The sequence below is a fragment of the Dermacentor silvarum genome, chromosome 6, assembly GCF_013339745.2.
Source record: "Dermacentor silvarum isolate Dsil-2018 chromosome 6, BIME_Dsil_1.4, whole genome shotgun sequence".
Lineage (NCBI taxonomy): Eukaryota > Metazoa > Arthropoda > Arachnida > Ixodida > Ixodidae > Dermacentor > Dermacentor silvarum.
Window position 1 is genome coordinate 141,737,574 of NC_051159.1, and position 22,854 is coordinate 141,760,427.

General features: G+C 46.8%; 1 protein-coding gene across 1 annotated transcript in view; it reads left to right on the forward strand.

Moving 5' to 3' along the window:
* Positions 1–16,963, forward strand: part of LOC119456110 (uncharacterized) — an 83,396-nt gene extending 66,433 nt beyond the window's left edge. Inside the window, exons 3-6 of the mRNA XM_037717712.2 lie at positions 8,072–8,497; positions 10,548–10,565; positions 15,361–15,465; positions 16,376–16,963. Coding sequence (XP_037573640.1) covers positions 8,072–8,497; positions 10,548–10,565; positions 15,361–15,452 — 536 coding nt within the window. The 3' untranslated portion in view covers positions 15,453–15,465; positions 16,376–16,963. The remainder of the gene's footprint in view (positions 1–8,071; positions 8,498–10,547; positions 10,566–15,360; positions 15,466–16,375) is intronic.
* The last annotated feature ends 5,891 nt before the right edge of the window (positions 16,964–22,854 follow it).

Here is a 22,854-nt window from a genome sequence, read left to right on the forward strand (position 1 = left end):
AACCTTAAATGCTAGATATGTGCCGCGAGTTTTTGTTGAAGCACCTCGTATCAAACGACAAGGCTGTGCTTCTGTCCTCAGCTACAGCTGCTACTTCGCTAACTGAAGCAAGCTTCCCGTCATTTAGATTTCAAGTTCGCATTGGATCTGCGTGTTTCTTATTGTGCGAGATTGGCCGACTTCATCAAAAGTGAGCGTAGTAGCTAAAAAAAGCGGTCACTTTAAAATGCTGAAATGAATAATTAATTAGTAACTGCACCCTGCTGTTGCGCAGTGAATCGTGACGTTCACGTCCCTAATGTTTAACCATAAAACTGAAGAGCAGGAAAAAAAATGCATTTCTTGCCTCAGTACGTGGGCTGGACCTCGTAAAGCTTGAACTGCAGAGCAGCTTGTGGCACTTTACAATTAACAAATGCGGTGCCGTATATGCTCGAAAACATCCCTGTTTGTTAACGCTCAATACACTAAAAGCACGCGTGAAACAGCCGGATAAATTTATGTTCAGGATAAAACATCACTTGATTTGTCCAATTTCTCGCTACGAATCTACCGTCTAGTGATATGTTTTCTGTCGTACAGGTAACCAGACCCCTTAATTTCACTGAAAGCGGGTAGCTTAACTCTTTCCCGCATATTTTACTTGTCCGTCTTCTGAAAAGCCACTGGTAACGGGAAAATATGACGGGATGTATACGCGCTTTTCCCTACGTGCACTCGCAGAGCCATCCGAAAACAGCAGTGAAATCTCATTGTGTGATGAGGTTTAATCACAAGGAAGTGCTCCCGAACTTTACAATTTTTGTGCTACTTATGTGCTCTCCAATTGATGATCCTCTCTGTCACGTAGTGTCCCGCTGTCGGAATTGACCGAGTGTTGCTAACTTCACTATTTTTCGCGTAATCTTACATATGTATCCCCTCAAAAGACGCCGTATACGATATACATTGCTGGTGAAGGTCAGTTTAGAAAAATCATGCTAACGCTCGCGCGTTCTCTTTGGAGTAAAAGTGCGTGGCAGCGTGTTTGGCTTCCGTCTTTATATATATATATATATATATATATATATATATATATATATATATATATATATATAACCTCGATCGCGTGCTTAATACTACGTCTTGGCACGGATCCCATTTCCTGCAGCTCAATTCAGAAATTAAAGTACAAAATATGAGCTTGTAAAGAAAAAATTATTGCAAAATAAGGTGCCCTTGCCCTGGAAAAGGAAAGAAAAACAAGCAGAACTATTGGAGGGTAGTGTTTCAGCCCATACGTAGAATCCAATCCGTCCCCGTCGTCATCGGTGCTTGCTTCAGCCGTTTGAACAGACAGTGGCGAAAGGCATGAGAAAAGAGTAAGAACGAAGCACGCTATCTCTACAAGTTGGCTGAGGTGAATCGGCATGTGACCCTTCTGCAGGAATCAAGCAATAAATGCAGGAAAGTACGGGCCAGCCGAGTTAGGAAAGCAGCAAGTGAAATCGAACCTAGTATAGTACCACAGAGATGAGGGAATGTAACCGGGAAAGGCAAGAAAAAAATAAAGATGTAAACTTGGTGCGAAAATAAAAAGGGCCGACAGGAAGCAAACAATGCCGAGCAATGCAAAAGGAGCGAGCAACGTGTGAGAGCCCCCCGAAAGACGAGAAATTTTGTTACTGAAATAATGAAAATCAGCTTTAACAAAAACGTAAGAAAGAAGGAGACACAGAAAAGCGTGGCTTGTTATACAAGACGCTCGTAAGCACGAAGCAGTAAAAATGAAAAAAAAAAAAAGAATGAGAGAGAGATAAAGCTGGGGGAGGAAGTGCGGGAACGAGACAAGATGCTGCGCTGAAGCGTTGTTTGTGGGCGCAGTCTTCGTGCGGTAATAAAAGCCAGGCGTTCAACGCGAGAAAAAAGCTATAGCTTTCCAATGTATACATGAAAGCCGGCGAGCTGCCGTTATAGAGGCGCGGCGGTGCAATTCAAATACGTGGACGCTACAACGTCGCCGTTGCAAAAGAGGAGCCGACCAATTGTTGAAACAGCTGCTCCGTCCATTCTATCGCCAGGGCTTTCGCAAAGAGCGCATTCTTTACTTTTCGGGAACATTCTGCCGGCGTCGTGGGTTTCCTTTGGCCATCAATAATTCCTTGGCCTGACTTTAACCTAAGCGGCCGCGAGCTTTCGACAGCTGGCAACTCTCACACTGATATTGAATTCTGTTCGGCTGTTTTGTTATCGTTTTGTGTTCTGTCTCAATCTACGCAGCGAGGAGCTCGGTTGGGACCCGCCTATGACAGAACTGAGCAAACACGCGAGGGGGCACTCTGTCATGGTTCAGATAAACGCGGACAGCTCGACCGAAATTAAATTTTTTTCTTTCGCATTCGGTACCACATGGGGCATATCCTACGCTGGTGAACTTGAATCTTGTTGCGATTGGCAGTGTCCCTCTAAGAACAAGTTGGGTCTTTCGTTGGGTTCTTGTCTATCGCAATTAATTTTCTTTTCTCCGTTGTGGGCTCTTTGAATGCCCCAATTTTTCTGTGCAGAGATCAGTCTTACACTGCCTCACGCGAATTCCTTCTCCACCTTTATTCAAAATGTTAAAGAGAGTCCCTTGCAGCATTTGTAGCCAAAGCTATAAAGGCGTCGTTCTTCTTTCCCGTGACTATATACCGGTCGCGGTAGCTCACTTGCTATAGCGTTCGGCTGATGAGCGCGAGGTCGCCAATTTAGTTCTTAGCCGCTGCTTCCGCATTCCGCTAAAAGTGCGATGGAAAAGAAAAGGTTCCTCTGAGTATAGGGGACGTTAACGTTAGGTGCGCGTTAACGAGCATCACAAGATCTAACATTATCTGGGATCATCCAGTACGGCATTCACGAAGCTCCTGCGTTGTCTTGGGAAGATAAAACCCAACGAGTCAATCGATGTTTGCGTGGCCATAGTAGGACGTGCTGACGTGGATTTTCAATCGTTATCCAAGTTTTATTGCGCCAGTCTCTAGACGCTTCGTATATATAGAACCAAGGAAACACAGAGCAGCGTTTTAGTAAATGTAGGAGCTGGCCAATCATAAGGGCCTAAAGAATAATAGCGATGATAGCCCTCAATTACAACCAAATAATATAAAAATACATATTTCCTTAATGCGGGCCCCAAGCTCTTGTGTAGTTTTTTTTATTCCAAACATGCTTGCGCAAATGCTAAATGCATCACTGTGGTTGACTGTATTGACGTCACAGCTGGTGAAACCCTTCAAATTAACAAATTCTCTCTAACCATGTTCTTTGTATCTTAAGACATCCATTGTTCGACCACTGTCGATCACTTCAATTCTCCAGATTCCAGGGAATATCTTTTCTCTGTGTATATTTGAAGGTGAGGGCGATGTCAGACCATGGCTATGCAGATGACGCATTCAAAATTGTGCACGAAATATCTGTGATGGTAAACAAATGACAGTTGTTTCCGTTCTCTTCTTCCTGTTCACGAAACCGCTAGTTTGAAGCGAAAAATTGTTTTCACCACGTCAAAGGGCTCCCTATTTTTTTGGGTATTATACTTTATTTCACTCTGTCTTCTCCCGCACACGTTACGCATGATACTCATCCTGGACGCACTTATTAACCTTATCGACCCGTCATAAGCCCCTTTCATAGCTCATTACCAGTCACTCCTTGGCTCGACGAAACCGCATAATCCCCTCGTATAAGCTCCACGATGCCGCGAATGGCTGCGCCCGAGGCGTCAGCATGTCACGAGCAAAGCAAAAAGGAATACACGCTGTAAGAGGCTCTCGACCTGAGCACAGAGAGAAGCGAACTACGTGAATTATAGATGGGCAGAGGCGAGGGAGATCTTAAGAAAAAAGCGCGGGAAAGAGGTTGCACTGCCGCTGTTTGGGCTCAGACTATGACACACGCGTCCTGGATGGACGGTCTAAGTGGACCGCACTGGCTCGCATTTGCCTCACGAAAAAAGGATTAGCGAGCTTTGGATGAAGAAGCCGAAGGTGCAAGATAATGTACTGACGTTCGACGCACGCATTTAATATGAACGGGGTATTTTTTACTTATAAAAGTGAGATTGAGTAAAACTAGAACTTTAGAATTTCTGGTGCGCGATGAAGGGTGTTAGGTGGTATGGAGGCGCCAAAAATAGAAGCTGCTCGGCTGTAGAATTAAGCTTCTTGTAAACAGACCTGCATACTGACTCTTCCAGGATGCATGTGGGTAACATGAGTACGCCGCGGTACACAGAATAAAGTTTTTGTTTTGTGCTGCGGTTTGCATCAGTCCTGAGAGGGAGATCGGAGAACTTACGACAGATCCAGATAAGGCAGGCAAAGACGCATCAGTAAAGTGGTGCGCAAGGCACGTATGAGTTGAAGCAAAGCAAGGTGCACTGAGTGGCTGAGAAACTACGTTTTCTTGCATCGTCTGCCTTCGTTTTCTACTTGCGGGGAAAAGTGGGGCTGAAGGGTCAACAAAGCGCTTATTTGTTGAGAGAACATTAAAACGAAGATTATGTAGTGCTGCAAGATCTATACTAAGTACACCTAAAGTGCTTCTTAAACAACAACTTTAATTAGGACAGAGCTCAACAAAATTATCCGAGATAAGTGTACTTTTCGTAAATCTAATTATAGGAAGGCTGCTTTGTGCACACATGGGAGGACGTTCGAGAGCACGCTGCGGGGACGTAAGAGGAGACCGTCGCAATGAGGGGACTGTGAAGCCAAAGCATGGGATAGAGTGCCTTTATTCATGCGGGAGACGCGCCAGTGTGGTGGCGGCTGTTCGCCGTTCAAGTATGGCCAGCTGCTAGAGTTCTCGAAACCACTGCTATGAAGTCATAACGTCCTTGTACCGCAATCGCGCCGCTATTTCAAGCTTGTCACATATTTTCTTTCATTTCACACCGCTTTGCTCGTGGCACCCGCTGTATGTGATTCTTCACTGTATCTTCCGAACGGTCTTTTAGGGGCGAAGCTCCTTATAGCGGCACCCGTTCGTCCCCGTCGTCGTCGTCGTAGTAGTAGTGTGTAACCAGTCTGAGAAAAATGAGAAAAAAATTCCGAAGTTGTGTCCGTAGCGCGGAATCGAACCAGGGACCCCTCGCTTCCGAGCGCGCGGCGTTAGCCCACTACGCCACGAAGCGGAGATCGACACACGCACCACGATGGCAATAAATACCCGACATTAACGAAAGGCCGCGTTTCTAGCGCGTTTCTAACGCGTTTGTGCTAGCGCGTTACGGCCCGTGTAAGAAGCTGGTGTAAGACGCTGTGGCCTCTCCGCCTTACCTTCAACGCGTTTCGAACGCACTGCCCAAAGCGGTGGCAAGTCAAGTTCAAGTCGAGGAGCGTTTATGAATACGGTGGGTATACTCTCTCGGCAGTCATGTGATGGCGTCGGCAAACGCGGTGCACGTTCCGGCATGTGTAAATGGCTGCGTAAGACGCTGTGGCCCCTTACTAGAGAGTACTGCACGTTTCTAACGCGTTTGTGCTAGCGTCCCCTTAAGCGGGAGATCCCATGATTCCCTCCGGAGCTTCGCCCACTCATCATCATTCACCCCGTGGATATGCTGTGATTTTTTTTTTCACCGTCTCCCACTTTGACCAATAGTTAAATTTGCGTGCGCCATCACGCAAACAAGATCGGAAATTATTGTGAGCGCTTGGAGGCCAAACAGCATCAGGGTCAATCGGTGCTGTTTCATGCACACCCATGCATCAGCTTCTCGGCGTGAAATAACGACTGCGGACGCGTGGAAGGGGCCCACGTCGGTTGGCGGACTTCTCGAGCCATACCCACGAATGGGAGCCGCTTCTGCCCAGTCCTTCAAGCCTTTTCCTGTTTCATTACAAATCTCTATTCTGGTGTCTTCAAATGGAAAACAGTGCTGTTAGGTCCATGAAATTTGGGTATTTTATTGCACAGTCAGAAATACGAAATACGTACCGTACTTCATAGAGCATTGGCGCAATTGAATATTCAAATAATGTACACTGGTTGCGATGAAATGCGGCCTTCCAACGATGACTGCATCTGTTTCCAACCACTCTGGTGGTTTCATATAAGGTCCCCTCCTTTTCATTCGGAAGCAGAGCTTTGACAGAAAGGGCTGCGTAGAATATATCACTAAAGAAGTCTGCGTAGGGCGGTCTCGTAGGGGATACTCGGCCCCGTAATAAAGTTGTCTGCGGAGAGACCAGGATGGTACCTACGCCCAATGCATAAAGCATGACGCTACTGCGCCTTGCTAACAGTTTCAGGACCAGTGCGCATACACTGCTCAAGATGAGACATGAGTACGAGAAAGCCATCTGCGCGTAACGACATTCGCCACACTTCCCGAGAACGTCGGTATGTTTGCAAGTCGCTGTCACCTTCTCATTTATTATTTCTACGCCTCTCGAAAGAGCCAGCTACTCGTCGCTCATCCGCACCTGCTAGTTTTCTTGTGCGCTGTTATATTTGTTTCAGCCGCTCCAGCCTCCTTCCTCTCCTCCTCCTCCTCCCCCCCCCCTCCTCCAGTTCCGGCGTCCCTTCTGAGGCACACAGACATACTGTTGGTTCTCAGGCATACGGGAACGCACTTTCTGTTTGCAGCCTCGAGTGGCAATACCCATAGGAAAAAAGAATCCTAATGTCAGATAGTATCATCATCGGGGTCGAAACGGACGAAAGACAGGAATAAAATATACAAGTAATCACGCACATATATAGTGTATTGCTCAAAGATGTCGTCTTCGTTCGTCTGCAAGGAATAATTACACGTCCTGCTTTTATACACATCATAACCTTGCCACAGCACGTCGTGGTCCTCGGATCCTCACGCCTCGTTCAAGCATCAAGCAAGTAAAAAAAGCAAAGAAGGCTGGAAGTCTCCAGACGAGGTGCGGGAAGTCATTCAGGCGCTCCCCGCTTGAGGGGTCCTAAGTATGAAAGCAGGAATATAAAACGAATGTGAAATGCCGCGCGGTAGCGCTGACACGTTCTACACTGATACAGGCATCGTCCCTGCCTATGGGCGTGTTCACTGTCAACCAGCATGCGTGAGCGTACGTGCCGACGGGAGGCTTGGAACGGCGCATATCCGTTTTCCCCGCGTCGTTTGTAGAAGAGAACTTCTTTTTGCTCAGTTTCATTGCTAAGGCTGCCCCCGGGAGCTTCATGCATGGGGACCCCGACACGGGAGCTCGTGGGTCGAATGGAACGGGGACCCGGCGCATCGTCCATCGCCAGACGTCCCTGTTTGGACAGAGTTCGTGCGCATGGCAAAGTCGCCATCATGTAACACTTTGTCTTGTCTCCCTTACTGAGTAATTTTAGTGTATAGCGTCGGTGAAAGCACATTTACGGAAACTGCATTTCATGCTGTGGCATGTATGTAATAATTCAGCGTAATAGGCGTGCCTGGACGTTGGGTACCGGGGCCCCAGACAGATTTTCCCTGTTCTGAAAGGAATCTATGTAGCCATTCGTATTTATTACAGAGCACGTGCTTCCTTTCCGTTAGCACTCTTTCATAAGAAACCTGGCATGTTCGAAGTGCGTACAAATTAAAAATTCACTCTTCCGAAGCTGCGAACAAGATGTGAAAGTTAACATAATAAGGTTTGTGACTACACTGCTCTGTTACCTTTAGCTGGAAAAGCTGCTGGGGGTGACATACTGGCTCAGTGCTTCACCACATTGAAAAAATATAAATGATTGCAGCCTCACCAGAAGAACAAACTATATAGAACATCACTACCATTTTGTACAAAGCACCTGCTCAAACTTTGTAAACCACGACGTACAGTCCTTACTAGATTCCGTTGAATCACGTAAATGAATTTGGGGGAGTGCGCATTTTTACTGTAGACAAGGCGGCGCTATGATTCACGCATTTCGTTAAAGTGAAAGCTCCTCAAACTTTTAGCATGATTAGAGCATCTGTACTGGGTAATATAGAGCTGGAGGGTTAGCTTCTGGCCCTATCAAAGACACAAGATAGCTAAGAAATTTATTCGCATTACGCTTACTCTTTCAACGTGTGCATGCACCATTTTGTGCCATCTCGCAGTACCAGCAAAAAACTTCACTCTGACCTACGTGACCACACCAGCGCCCGCTGCGCCACCCGCTGCCGCCCCATACCTTGGAACCGCCGCACACGCCCGCGTCGGAGTTCCCGCTGACACCAGTTCTACGGGACCTAGTTCCAGCACGGGCAGCTTCAGTGGCACCGGTACAATGGTGGAGGTGCACTGCGGCGCCCTGGGGCTGCACCCGCGACCCACGCTGCGGCTGTTCAGCATCACACCGGACATGCGCCGCACCGAGGTGCAGCGCGGAAGGCCTCGGACACGGAAGACTAACGGCACTTACGACATCGAGCTGTCACGCTCGTTCAGCGCCGAGCAGCTGCCGCCCGCGGTGACCTTCGAGTGCGTGCTCGAGATACCGGGCACCGACTACGAGGTGCGCCGGCGAACTGTCTACAACCCCGGTGAGTGCTTTTAAAGCGAAGCTTTCTATGTCTGTCTCACTGGTTCGTCTGTGAGGGCCGAAAACACACTGCAGGAAAGCCAACTTCGAAAATGAAACTATCTGCACATATGCGCACACAATAGAACAATCTGCGCATCTGCGCGCACAGTCGTAAAACACTATAGTTTACATTCGCAGTTGTACCTATAAGTACAATGGGAGGTGCAACACCACGCTACCCAGGCGAACTGAATATATCTGCATTGCATTACGCGCGTCACGCAATGCATTCCCGGCCGTCAGCATGGGTAGGCAGCGGGTGCAGCGCACGGCAGAAGAAGAGGCTGCCGTACGCGAACGTAAGCGCGAGCGCGATCGTGCCCATATAAGGCCGATCCGTGTATCGGCAGCGGCATGCAGTCCATGAAAGTGTGAGTGTGTGCGTGTAATCAACGGCTACATGATCTAAAATAAAGGCTACGAAACTAACGAAATGTGTCTTCCATTCAACTTCAACATTTAAAAAAATACAATCCTAAACAAGAAATCAAATCGCATATGCATCGCATCGGGTCGCTCAGCTTTTCTTGGGTTCGTTGCGTGGTCGTTGGCTTTGGACTTTGACTTTAATTTCAGTTTGCATAGGCCAAAGCTTTGCGTTCAACCATCTTTCTTTTAAAAAAGGGGCTTTGATTTTATTTACCTTGAAAGTCAAGAGTTCGATCATAAGTTTAAAGGAAATACTGAACTATATGGTGGCCCAACTAAGCGATATTCTAATCGTTTTCGAGCGCATGTATGTAGTGGCACGTTAACATAAGCTTGCTGGTTCGGTTTCAGGACCGAAAAACAGCGCGAAAATTGAATCGGAAGAAGAAAGAGGTGACAGGAAACAGCACTGCGTTTCGTCCGTTTCGTTTTTATTTTCTCCTAATTTTTTTTTTTGCGATTTCATCCACCATGAATTCGAACATGTGTGTGCCCGAACACTCAACAAAAGTGTGTGTGTGTCCGCACGCATGTACAACGTAGTCGTTATGAAAAGTTACAAAGTCACACCGCAAGTGATGGGATCTGGTGTCGGAACTGGTGACAGGCGCCTTGTAAGACGTCTGACACTCTGAAACTTGAGGGAAGAAAGAGCGAGTTTGCTCCTTTTTTACGAATCGTACAAGCATGTATATATGGACAGCCAACGTGGGACGCGAGAACAGTGCTGGTCACTTAAAAAAAAAGACATCTGTGTTTTTTGTTGATTGTTGGATATATTCAGTACTTAGTTAAAGATGCGGTGTAACCCCAGAAGAGGACTTGCAATACGGTAACCTAAAATGTCATCACCCAAATTCACGGCCTGTCAATACAATTAGTGTCCGATAAAAAAAAAACGTAAAAAAAAGAAGTTATTGTGACGGAGAACACGGAAGCTTCAGTCATGCTTATATGAGGAAAAAAACAGTAAGTGAGCGTGAGAGTGACGCGCTGGTAATGGAAGTGTCAACGCATTAGTTTTTCTGTGTAACGACGTTATATGGCTTGAAGTGCAATCTAAGAGTATGACACCGCGAGATTCATTAATGTCACTTACTTGCTCGACTAAAAAGGCAGGGCGGCGCTAAAACGCTAATTTCATGCTTCACCAACTCGCAGCGCTTTGTAGTTTTGGATATTTTTGAACGTCAGCGAAGATGAAACGTGGTTGGCAACGCAGTTTTCTGCAAGAGTGAGAAATTTGCCCTCAATGTGACTTTCAGGGCAAATTACGCATAAAGCGATGAGAAAGACTGTTCTATCAAAAGCAGAACTGCCATAAATGTATAATAAAGCAATGCTAATGTATGTTTTTATAAGAAAGACTTGTTAAAAAATGAGTCTAATAAGTGAATATAGAAGTTTATGGGTTTTTGGAGCGGGCACTGTGTTAGAATATCGCCAACTCCACCGCTTACATATTGAATTTGGAAGGCATGGCTCATTTTTTATGTAGACCATTTGAGTGTCTTGTACTTGCCATTGTCAAGCACACCTCTTGACCTATCTTTAATCATGCCGCTTTCTTTTCTTTCCAGGGTACCTTTACTTAACGGGTACGTACATTAATTTCATTCTACTCCTCACTAGTATACAATATTTGCCTACGTAATAAAAGGGGTCCAAACACATTCATTATTCAAGAGTTCTGAGAAACGTGGTCAGATGTAGAGAAAAACATGAAACAATTGCAATTAGGGTATTCAGTTATGATTATGAGTACTGAAGCAGGAACATGAGTAGAGCATGAGTATCTTCGCTGAAGGATGAAAAGTTCATTGAAAAGCACTTTCTTCAGAGCCAGAACCAAAGGCGCGATTGTATCAGGGGTCATCATTACCCAATGTATTTGAACGCTTCAGTGCAGCCAGAGGAAGACCAGCAAGGGGACTTGATATGAAGTTATAAATGATGGTTTTACCTTAAACTGGAGCCCCTTTTTAGTTTTGGGAAGCATTTGCAATGCAATGCTAGACCGGTAACAACCTGGTAAAGCCAATTTTGTGTTAGCTATTAGACACAGCATTCTCCGGGCGTCTGTTGTAACGCAAGCGTCTGCGGTAGCGTAGGACATCAAACAAATTACCAGTAATAGTCAAGTCACAAGTGGCTGGTGCAGAGATAAAACATGTAACTATAGACAAAAACAAGTTTTCTTATGATAAAGGTTACTGCATATATTGTCTTACGGAGAACTGCAGCTGCAAGCATGACTTTTCCTCGTATTGCAGTAGTTGCCAGGTAGGCTAATTCAATGCAGGCGAGTCGTAACATGTAAATGATATGCATGCGCATACCCGACCCAACAGCGCGAAAGCAGACAAGGGCAAACTAACATACAAAACACGAGCACTAACTCAAAGCTACAAGTTGCTTAGTAAATACGTACACGTATATAGAGCAGCTGGAGAAAAATGCTGTCAACATAAAACATTCGTACATGAGCAGCACGGCCCTCGTGTAAATGAAGCCAAACAAAAGATTTGCTTCCTATTTCCTTCCGGAGAAGGAAATAAGAAGGACGTGCTCTTGCGGAAGGAGCAATTTTGTCTTGTTAAATGCGACTGCTGCTTGCCTAATACTTCTGTTTCTTTCTCTTTATTTTTTTCTTTATGAATGAGCAAGGCCTTCTTGGTTCCTTCTCAAGATGTATCTTTAGGTGTCATGCCATTGTGTTCACGTGTTGGTGTCGCGAACATGTAAATGACGTGGGTTCAGTTGTTCTTTTCTTGTGTGCTGGGGGCTCTATCGCCTAAGTACGGTTTTTAAACGAACCTTTCTTTGGTTACCTTCCCACGTTTGACTTGATTGCCGCTGCTGCTAAGTCGGTTGGTCGATAAGTAAAAGATAGGATAAGATAACTACAAGGATCACTGGTCAATGCGTTTATAAAAAATAAAATTACACATGAAACCGTGTAATGTCGGTTCACAGGCATCTCTCTTAAGCACATGGACCGGTTAATGAAAGGTGCATTATAATCAGCTGATTCTTTCATTCAGTAGATATCCTTGGATTTGTCATTAATTGCGGGCCACTGGGAGCTAGTCCATTTTTTTCGAGTCGCTCAAACTGGGTATGTCCTACTGCGACATAACAGAATCCTTAAATGTTGCTCGATTTGTGTCGTAATTCTCTGCTGGAAAACGACCGTGTACTGTGCATCGGGTGCAGGTTAAAGAACTCCAGGTGGTCAAAATTAATCTGGAGTCCCTGACTACGGCGTGCCTCATGATGAGATCGTGGTTTTGGCACGTTATACCCTAGAATTTAATAAATTATTTCTCGGTGCATATGCTTGTCACTGCCACTCTTTTTTCGTCAAGCATCACACATGGCCTTCATACCTCTTGCCATCACTGCGTAGACGTCTCACATCTGTGCATCAACTTGATTCGTTGTTTGTATTTAGGCGTAGGCTTGTGAGTGGTATAGTTCATGAACCTAAACATTACATGAGGTTATAGCTGTGAGTTTTTCGATAGATAAACCTAAATATTTTTTTCGAGATTACACGCTGCATAGGATAAAAGTATTGTAATGAAGAAGAAGAACAGGAAGCAAGCAGTAGAGGGGCGTTATCATCGATGTAGAACGCGAACTCAGATCACGAGCTGTTGGCGCCGAGACCGTTGTTCCCTTGGAGCTGCGGTGGTTTTTCGCCTGTCGCTTTCTGTTAATAAATCCCCTTATCAAAGTGGTGGAGGAGCGGGTTACCCTCCTCAGACCTGGAGCTCCGAAGCCGCACGTTGCCCAACGCCGCTCCGACAATGCCTGATGACGCCACCCAGCAAGGCACGGCCCAATCTCCGTCGGTCATCGTGTCAAGCGTGCTGCGCCAACGCGATCCTGCTTTCTTTAGCGGCACCGATGAACATGAGGTAGAAGATTGGCTGTCGTTGTTTGAAAGAGTGAGCGCGCACAACAAGTGGGACGACGCTACGAAACTTCGCAACGTCCTGTTCTACCTAACAGATGTCGCGAACCTCTGGTTTCGCAACCATGAGTCGGACTTCGCCACTTGGACTACTTTCAAGACGAGCTTCGCGGAAGTGTTCGGTCGCTCCGCAGTGCGCAAGCTTCGCGCTGAACATCGTCTACGTGGGCGGGCGCAGCAGCAGGGCGAAAACTTCATGAGCGATATCGAAGATGTCATTGACATGTGCAAGCGCGTGAATCCTTCCATGACTGAGCAAGACAGGATCAAGCACATCATGAAAGGCAAAGACGAGGCCTTTCAGATGTTGCTGGCTAAGGACCCGCGCACCGTGTCTGAACTCGTTAGCCTGTGCCAGAGCTTGGACGAACTACGTAAGCAACGCGTCTTAGCTCGGTGGCAGACGTCAACAGACGATTCCCTCGCCGCGTTGACTATCAGCGGTGACCACACGGTGCTCCTGGTCCAGATCAAGGAGCTTGTGCGCGAAGTTGCTCGACAGCTTTCGTTCTTCCCGGCCACGCCAGCGCCTACGCACTACCTGACTCCTACCATTCGACAGGTGATACAGGAGCAGATCACCGAGGCTTTGCCGTCTGCCTACCAGCCAAATCCCTAGGCGCGCTGCAGACAATCGACCGATCTGCTACGCTTGCGGAATTCCGGGTCATGTTGCCCACTTCTGTCGCCGGCGTTTCGCGGCGACCCCGAGTGCACCGAGATATTCGGCTTACTCCTTCCGACCTCCTCAACGCACGCAGCCAGGACGAGAACCTGAAGCACACGCCCGCGATCGTCAGCCGGCTTCCGATGTCCAACCTTTCGTTTCTCGTCGGTCACCCTCACCGCGACGCCGTTCTCTTCCGCCTATGCGTCGCCGGTCAAGTGCTCTTGAGGCGGAGAACTGACTGCCGCAGCTTCTGAGGCACGAGCTGCGCCGTCGTCCACCTGTCTAAGTCCTCGCTTGTCCCCGGCCAACGTTGTTGACGTGTTTGTTGATGGTGTACGAACTTTCGCGCTTGTCGACACTGGTGCCGCTATTTCCGTAATGAGCCATACGTTTTGCCGCTCCATCCGTAAAGTGACGACGCCACCTTCAGCGTTTTCTCTCCGTACTGCGAGCGCACAACATATTCAACCCGTTGCAGCATGTACGGCCAGGGTGCGCATGCAAGAGGCAATCTTGTGCTGGATTCGTGTTCTTATGATCTGATCCGTGGGTGGGATTTTTTGTCGCGTAATCACCCCGTTATCGACTGCGCTCGTGCTCAGGTAGAGCTCTCTGTATTTTGCCAGACGCCTTCCGCCCATGTGCCCGCTCTTCGTGATAGCAAGCTTGTCGTCACCGCCGATACTGACCTGCCATCTCACAGTGCCGTCATTGTTCCCGTTTCCTGTGCCGCCCTTCCTGATGCCACCGTTCTGTTCACGCCATCTGACATATTTCGTCGCGGCCACAATACGTCACTGCCCATTTGCCATCCTCGCGCTTCCACAGGATAATCCCGGACTACTTGTCTGCAACCCCAACTCAGGCCCTCTGACTTTGTGCCGTAATGAAACGCTTGGCCACGTCCAGCCTGTTGACGCGGATGTTATCGTGCCCCTCGATCCCTCCGAGCCTGAGACAAACCGTCAGCCGAACGCCCTCACACCTCACCTTGCGTCTGACGCCGTGCCCTCAGATACTCTTCGCCGTTCCATCGACAGCGACCTCGCTCCGGCTGAATGGACGCAGCTTCTTGCCCTCTGCACGAGTTCCGCACTTCGTTTGATTTACCGCAAGCGTCACTAGGCCGAACTAATGCAGTGGTTCACACGATTGACATTGGGACTCACGCTCCTTTGCGACAGCGCCCCTACCGTGTGTCACCTGCGGATTGTCGTGTCATTACAGAACAAGTGGACGACTTGATTCAGCACGGAGTCATCCCGCCTTCTTGTAGCCCCTGGTCCTCTCCTGTTGTACTTGTCAAAAAGAAAGATGTCTCTATCAGATTCTGTGTGGACTACCGGCGCCTCAACAAGTTTACTCGCAAAGACGTTTATCCTCTCCCTCAATTACAATTACAATTTTTCATTCACAGTTAGTTCTACAGCAATTAATAAACGCTTCACTATAAAGCTTCAATTCACATAGATTCCAACTTGTGGGCCGTATCTGCATAATTTTTTTATCATCAGCGATTATATTTGTCAATATGTTCTACAGTCATGTGCGCGTATTAAATTGGCCTTGTACAGCACTCGTGTTGCGTATTCTACTGCATATGTTTGCCATCGCTCTTTTTGTTTAACATGAACGTTCCACGACCAGCGAAAATTTCTGTGCTGCTGATATGTATGCCAGAATTTGTATTTTTTTACGTATTTACAACTAAATATTTTGTCTTCAAAATTACTCTTATTTTCAGGTGCTTCTCCAGAGATCACCACAAGAAAGAGCTTACTGGTCCTGATGTTCACCCTCACGCTTTTAAAGGCCAGCTACACTTCTACGAGTTGAAGACTAGTCCCACGTGAGTGCTAGAGACTTTGGGACGAAAGTCTGTCGTTCAATCTGCGTCGACAGATTATTGCTCCACCTAATAAACCTGCATTAGCGAGAGTGTCATTAAGATGAATTTTGCCACAATGGCCAAAAGAAAACACAAAGCGGCCTTTGCAGCCCCATATGTTCTCACTTTCAGTAGAGCTGAGCAATACAGTCAAAATGTTACCGCAGTTTTAGGTAAAACGCAGTTGTCGCCTTTTTTTTTGCATGACCAAGTATCACTGAAACAAAATTTTGCCCACCATAAGGCAAGACAGTTTTGTTCTCTATTCTCGAATGCTTTCTTTTTCTCAACGTCATTAGTCGTGTTGTTCCAAAAATTAGAGGTACAGTCCTGGCAAGGAGCTTACTGCTCGTGTCACTTAAGCAACGCATATGAGAGCCCAACTTACTATCATGCAACAAATTACAGTGTCTCGCTAGGCCGCCTCTCATCTAAGTACACAGAAACATCTGCTTAGACATTCCTCCAAATTCAATAGTTCAGGTACTGTGGTAACATAAGCAGAATTTTTTAATAACGAATAAGACGTCCTCCCCAAGTTATATTATGGCCATATATTAGTTTTGCGACCACACGTGCATTCTTCGTGAAAAGACTTAAGCCCCTGCACGCTTGACGAGCCCTGCTAGGGAACTGTGCGTCGAGCTCTTGTAAGCCTTCATTCACTCCAAAGTTCCAGAAGTTGAGAGGAGTGATGGTGGCGGTCACATATGTGATCTTCGGCATACTTGGCATAGTACAGTATCCCAGCCCAAGAGATAATGACAGATCTTGTTAGCAATCACTGGCTTGGTCATTGCTGACACCGTTGTCACAGTGCGCTACGTCGAAATTTTGTTGCTTTCTAACTTGGTTCGTAAATCTGTTGCAGGTTTGTTGAAGAAGCTGTGCCACAAGCTTGAAGGACGCCTAGTCGGACGTTCAAAGTTTTTGTAATTAAGATGTATATACGCACATATATTTGTATTTATCCGGTATCCTCTCTTGGAGAACAATGACATAAGACAGAAAGGCGGCACATGGTTACAGCTTTCTTTGTTTCGCCCGCATTCCTTTAAGAGGAAACCCCCACAATAATTGTGGCTTTCCTTCGTTGTTATCGTCCATTTACTGTGATGAACTATGTTTTTTGTTGAAGCCCACTACATGTTTACCAGCCCCGCCTTGTGTAGTCGACGTTCGCTTAAATACCAAAGACAAAATAACTACTTCCTTTTTATGGCTGCTTAGCTGTATGGACTACTCTATGCTAACCCGAAGCAGAGACCAAGAGCGTATACCAAAGAAGAATGCAACGGTTGTTTCTACATGCACGTATCTGTTGGAGCACATCGGTCGACTGTTGTGACGTATGGACATGTCATGGACAAAGCATGCAGTGCCGATTTTGAAGGCCGGGGTGGCTTGCGGTACTACCGCAATCGCGACAAACAAATAAAGAATATTTTTATGAAACCAACACGATTGGCAGTATGGCGTCGATTCCTGTTTCGTTGTGGTTCTACATCGTAAACCGATCTTTCTTACAGTATGGCGACTATATCAATAAACTCCTCCCCACTTTCTTGCTGAAAAAGCCATGTCTGGCTGAATCACTCATCAGAGGTGTTTTTCTAATCAAAATGATGTATGTTGGTGCTTGTATTGCTTCCCTTGAGGTACACAGAAATATTTCTTGTGGTGGCGTCAGCGTAGTAGGTAACTACTGTTCTTTCTTCTTTCTGGGGTTTTACGTGCCAAAACCAGTTCTGAATATGAGGCACGCCGTAATGGAGGGCTCCGGATTAATTTTGACCACCTGGGGTTCTTTAACATGCACTACAACGCAAGCACACGGGCGTTTTTTTGCATTTCGCCTACATCGAAATGCGGCCGCCGCGGCCGGGATTCGATCCCGCGACCTCATGCTCCGCAGCGCAACGCCTTAGCTGCATGAGTTAACTGTAACCATGAGTTTCATTTATCAGCGAACTCATCTCCGGTATTGTTTCTTTTTGTGATGTAGCAAATAGTCAAAATTGTTGCAGACGTATAGGTAACAGCCGTACTAAGTCTACCAGGTGCTAACTTCTTGCAATCAACACACTGGTTACACGTAGAAAAGACATTTAAAATTGTTATTTTGTTGCAGAAAATCACTCTCAACATAGAAAGCAGACAGTGCGAAGTGGAGAACTACGGTTGGTTCAGGCAGAAAATCTATGCTTGAAGGGAAGAAAACGAACGGTGCGATTGCAGCTCGGTACTACTCTCAACATGTCGCGATCATTGAGCAAAAACAAAGTTAAAAGTGGCGATTGACTGCGCGACTACTGGAAAAGCTAGATTGACTGGACACTTGAGGCTCTTGCTTAGAGACGGTGCTTTGCAAAGGGGGTACTGAGAGAATGAGCATGTTTGTCTGCGAAATTGAATTCCTGTTTCCTTGATCTGCTTCTGAGCATGCTGTTCGGTTACGTAGTGTACTGAATGTTTACTGAATGTCCCATCGAGACTGGAGGCATAGAGGTTCAGTGTACCTTGTTCTTTTTAGTGGAACGACGTTTTCAGCATCCACTATACAATGTTGTAGTGAGCACAGTGTTGAGAAATGAGGACTGAAACACATACACCAGAGCTGACACACACCACATTAGCGATGTCTCAGTCCTAGTTTCTCAGTGCTGTAACCGCTACAACTTGTGATACGGACGAGCCCAGTGTAGCATTCTATTGCAGCGCACGATTTCGGATCCAACAGAATAGCATGTAAGTACTGCCTATGCACCAAAGTGTGTCCTGCGTTCCTTCAATGACACGAAGATGAGAATATTCCACGTGTACTGCGACATCGAAGACATCTACATTGAAATCCTTGGTACGTAGAGTGGGCACCAAGCCTACAACTACTTTTTGCACTGAACTTGACCGCATATTAGGGGCTGATTTCCGTTTGTGAGTGTATCTGTTTTTTTTTTTTTTTTTTTTTTTGGAGGCTACACCGGTGAAACGCAGTACAGGCTCTGTTCATGTGAAAAAAAAATAGTCATGAAACCAGAAAGCAACTTGCGCTGATTACACTGAAGCTTTCTTTAATTTCTTTAATTTTGGCGCTCACAGTATATAAAACTGCTGCATAGTAGCAAACACACGAGATTTCATGATACGAAAAGGCATGAATCGCTATCTACTTGCTCAGCTTGGTTTCATTTGCAGGATATTTGTATTTTGCCATACATTGAAAGCCATGAAGCGTAAATTAAATAGTGTCCATCACTGAGTCAGCAAGCAGTAAATTTTAAACTTGAATATTCATATCGTAATAGCTCTACTGACCGCCTATTTAGTGTAAGGGAGCCAGTGTTGCCAACCGTACGAAAAGTTTCCTAGATATAGTGATGTTAGGCCTTCTTTAGGGAAAAAAGTAAATTTGTCGAACGCTAGGAAAACTTGCCGCTAAGATATAAAGGAAAGAAAACCTTGAAGACGTGGCAAACCACAGCTGCGACGCCACGATGACCAATGCGGGGAACTGCTGATGTCACGGCGTGTTTTTATTTCAGTGACTGCAAATTGCCTTCGCATCAGCATGAGTAGCGGGACTTCTGATCGTATAGCTGCGCAGTGAACGCATCTCGCCAAATAATTACGAGAAGGTGCGAATCTTCTGGGCTTGTTATCGGAGCATCGATACTGCGCTATTGTCATTGGTACCTCTAACTGCGCTATCTATTTATGTGCCCTTTGAATGAAATGTTTATGTTCAACCGGAAAAACATATGTATGCTGGAACATCAAACCAAACTGAGCATAATACTGTGGTCGTATCGTTGAGGAGTTGGCTTGAGCCGACCATATCCTGAGCAACCTTCGACAGGGTTCCATTGTAGACTCCCAGTGTTCACGTGTTTGGGTGAGTTTTGACATGGAGGAAAGAAACAAATTGGCCGTGTACCTGCCTACTTCACTGGCAATGACAGAAAGGTTCAGAAAGTTTGAGGGTGGTAATTTTTTCGCAAGTAAAACAAATCAGACAAGAAACGCATTAGGCAAAATAAGAAAAAGAGCTCGGTGGCGCAATCCACCACCCCGTTTCAAGTGGTACCCTCATAGCATCTATCCATTCATCAGACGCGTGAACGCGCATCTGCATAAGCGGAGCGGTGCCACCTCAGTACGTCCCGACAGGCAAGAAAAAATTTATTCCACATAATTTACAATTCTGCCGTGAAGTGGCGCACAGCTTTACCACAGCTAAAACCTTTAAAGGGGGTCCGGCACCCATATTTCTTACAATTTATTATATAAGGTTCCCTGTCAATCTTGGCAATTTGACGTTGTCCGATATTGGTAAGCGTGCAGAGCAGTGTATAAACGTACCGACATCTTCTGGGAATATGGCTTCACGCCGTAGGCTGTGTTGTCAGGACAACTTGCAGTGCGACATCAATTTAGCTTGAGTGCATCGACTATAACTTGGAGTCTATTTGCATAACAAAACATTATCTTTATAGAAACTTCCCATATGGACAAACTGAAAAACCGCATCTTCCAAAATCTAGGGTAATCTACGGTATTTATTTATAGGAGTTAGGGGAAACTAGCTTCGGGTGCTGACAGCACTCAACGGAAGACAAGGTGGGGAAATACAGTCTAAGCAACATTGTCAGGCTTACTTCCTTACACGCTCCTCGTGAAAATATGAAACACCAATATTGTTTCGAGACGATCACAAGTGGCGTCATCACTATCAACCGTGGGCTAATTTGGGCAGCTCGGTGCCTACTAGGGCGAAGAAACTGCGCTTTTGAAGGGGATAAGAGCAGACGACATACACGAGCGCGTGCGCAAGTCCTCTCTGCTTATCCTACTCGAAAGCGGTGTTTCTTTGCTTAAGTGTCACCTTCAGACTACCTTTTGCAGGTAGGTAGGTGGGTAGTAAACTTTACTGAGGTACTGAAGTATTCATCCCCCCCCGTTATCATGGAGGGAGGACCGCGGGCCGCTCCCACGTCGGGACGGGAAGGCCAAGCCTCACCGCCGCATCGTGGGCCTTCTGGACTGCATTGAGTTGATGAAACCAGTCATGACTCTTGATCAGTGAATAAAATGTGTCTTGCGAGATCCCTTGACACGTTTGGTGCTGTAAAGAGGGGCACTCCCAGAGCGTATATGGTTAAAATCGCTATATCCGCCACAGTCGGGACACGAAGGGCAGACCTCCGCGAAACGACTATAGATCGAGAGGCTGGGACACGAGTGCCTTTCTAATAACCTAAGCGTAACCGATTGACGCCGAGATAGGTTTCGGTGGGGCAACGGAAATGCCCTGCGAGCAAGTTGATAATGCTTCGTGACTTCGTTAAAGGTGGAGAATATGTCCCTAAAGCGGAAAGGTTTCGTCTCCTCCACCACCGGACCAGACCCGTCGCGGGCCCCGCCCGGTGCACCGGCCCCGGATAGCCAAGCGCGGCAAGCGAGACCTCGCGCCCGAGCATGGACCAATTCGTTGGCGTTGACAAGCCCGCCTACTTTCGACCCTACACGGGCCGGGAACCAGGTGATGGGGTGATGAACAAGTACTTTTCCTTCGAGTATCTTGGCTTCTTCCTTACAGACGGCCCCAGATGCGAATGCTCTGGCTGCCGTTCTCGAGTCTGTGTAGACTTCAATTTTGCTTGGATCTAACAGCGCTAATGCTAGGGCTAGCTGCTCTGCCTTACCGGGCGACGAGGTAATGATTGATGCGGCCGAAAGTACCCGGCCCTTGGTGTCAACGGTGACGACCGCAAAGCGGGAGGTGCTGCGAGCGGAACGCTCGTATTGACCGGCATCGACGAAACACGCGTCGGACGCGTGTGTGCGTGTGTCAGGAGTGCAGAGGCCGTAGCCAACCTTCTGCCTGTATTGTGTTGTGGGTGTACATTCCTCGGTAGTGGAAAAACCTTAATGTAAGATCTCGTGTGATTTGGCAGCTGCGTGTTGCGTTCCATGACAAAAATGGGATTTATGTTAACGCCTTCAAGGATTTTTTGCCCCGCGATGGTGGACGAAAGTCTAGGAAGCTGCGCCATCTGCTGCGCTTCGATGACTTCCTCTAGGGTGCTGTGAATAGCTAGGCTCATGAGGCTCTCGGTGTTAGTACGCATCGGGAGACCAACAACCCTCTTTATAGTCTTGCGAATGAGCATGTTTAGTTTGGTTCTCTCGTGAACTTGCCATTTGTGCATAGGTGCAACGTAGTTTACATGACTCATTAGGAACGCGTGGTAAATCCTGAGAAGGTTGTCTTCTTTGAGCCCTCCTCTAGTGTTGGATACCCTGAAGATTAGTCTAATTACTCCCTCCACGTGTGAGGTGAGTCTATTGATTGTGCATCCGTTGTGCCTGTTGGCCTCGATTATCATGCCTAAAACCCGGATAGAGTCAACCCTTGGGATCGTTTGCCCAGTTGCCGTGCGTAGTCTGATATTCATCTCTTCTAAGGGCTTCCAATTTTTCGGTTTGGGACCCCTTTTAGTTGGGCGATAGAGGAGGAGTTCAGATTTGGACCTCGAGGGTTTGAGTCCCATTTTCTGTATGTGACTAACAACGCAGTCGACTGACTCCTGTAGAGATCGTTCGACTTGTCCATCCGAATCGCCAGTGCACCAGACGGTGATGTCGTCAGCGTAAATGACGCTTCCGATACCGCCTAGATGTTCTAGCTCGGTCGCGAGTTCGCACATGGCAATATTGAAAAGAAGCGGTGAAACAACCGACTCCTGTGGCGTGCCAACGGGACCAAGCTCGTAAAGCTCTGATTTCAGTTCACCGAGTTTGATGGTGGCATTCCAATCTTTAAGGAAGGAGCTAACAAAACTGTGAAACTTCTCTCCGAGGTTGAGGCATGAGAAGGAGTCCAGAATGTGATGGTGGGCTACGTTATCAAAGGCCTCTTCGAGGTCAAGTCCCAGAACGACCCTGATGTCTCTAGTGTCCCGTTCTTATACGGTGTGCTTAAGGAGCATCATGACATCCTGCGTAGATATATGACGAACATCTACTGGGGAACAACCTCTCGTCCTCTATGTGTTTCGAGATTCTGTCATTGATCACATGCTCAACTACGTTCCCTAGACAGGATGTGAGGGATATGGGCCGTAAGTTTTCTATCCCTGGGCTGTGGCCTGGTTTCGGGATGAAAATTACTGAGGCTATCTTCCATTTGTCACGGAAGACCCCAGGCTCCCAGATGCGGTTCAGCTCCTCAGTGATAATCTTTATCCAATTATCATCGAGATTGCGAAGCATTTTGTTCGTTATTCCGTTGGGTCCCGGAGTTGACCTTCTGTTTAGGTTGAACAGCGCATTGCGTACTTCTGCTTCTTG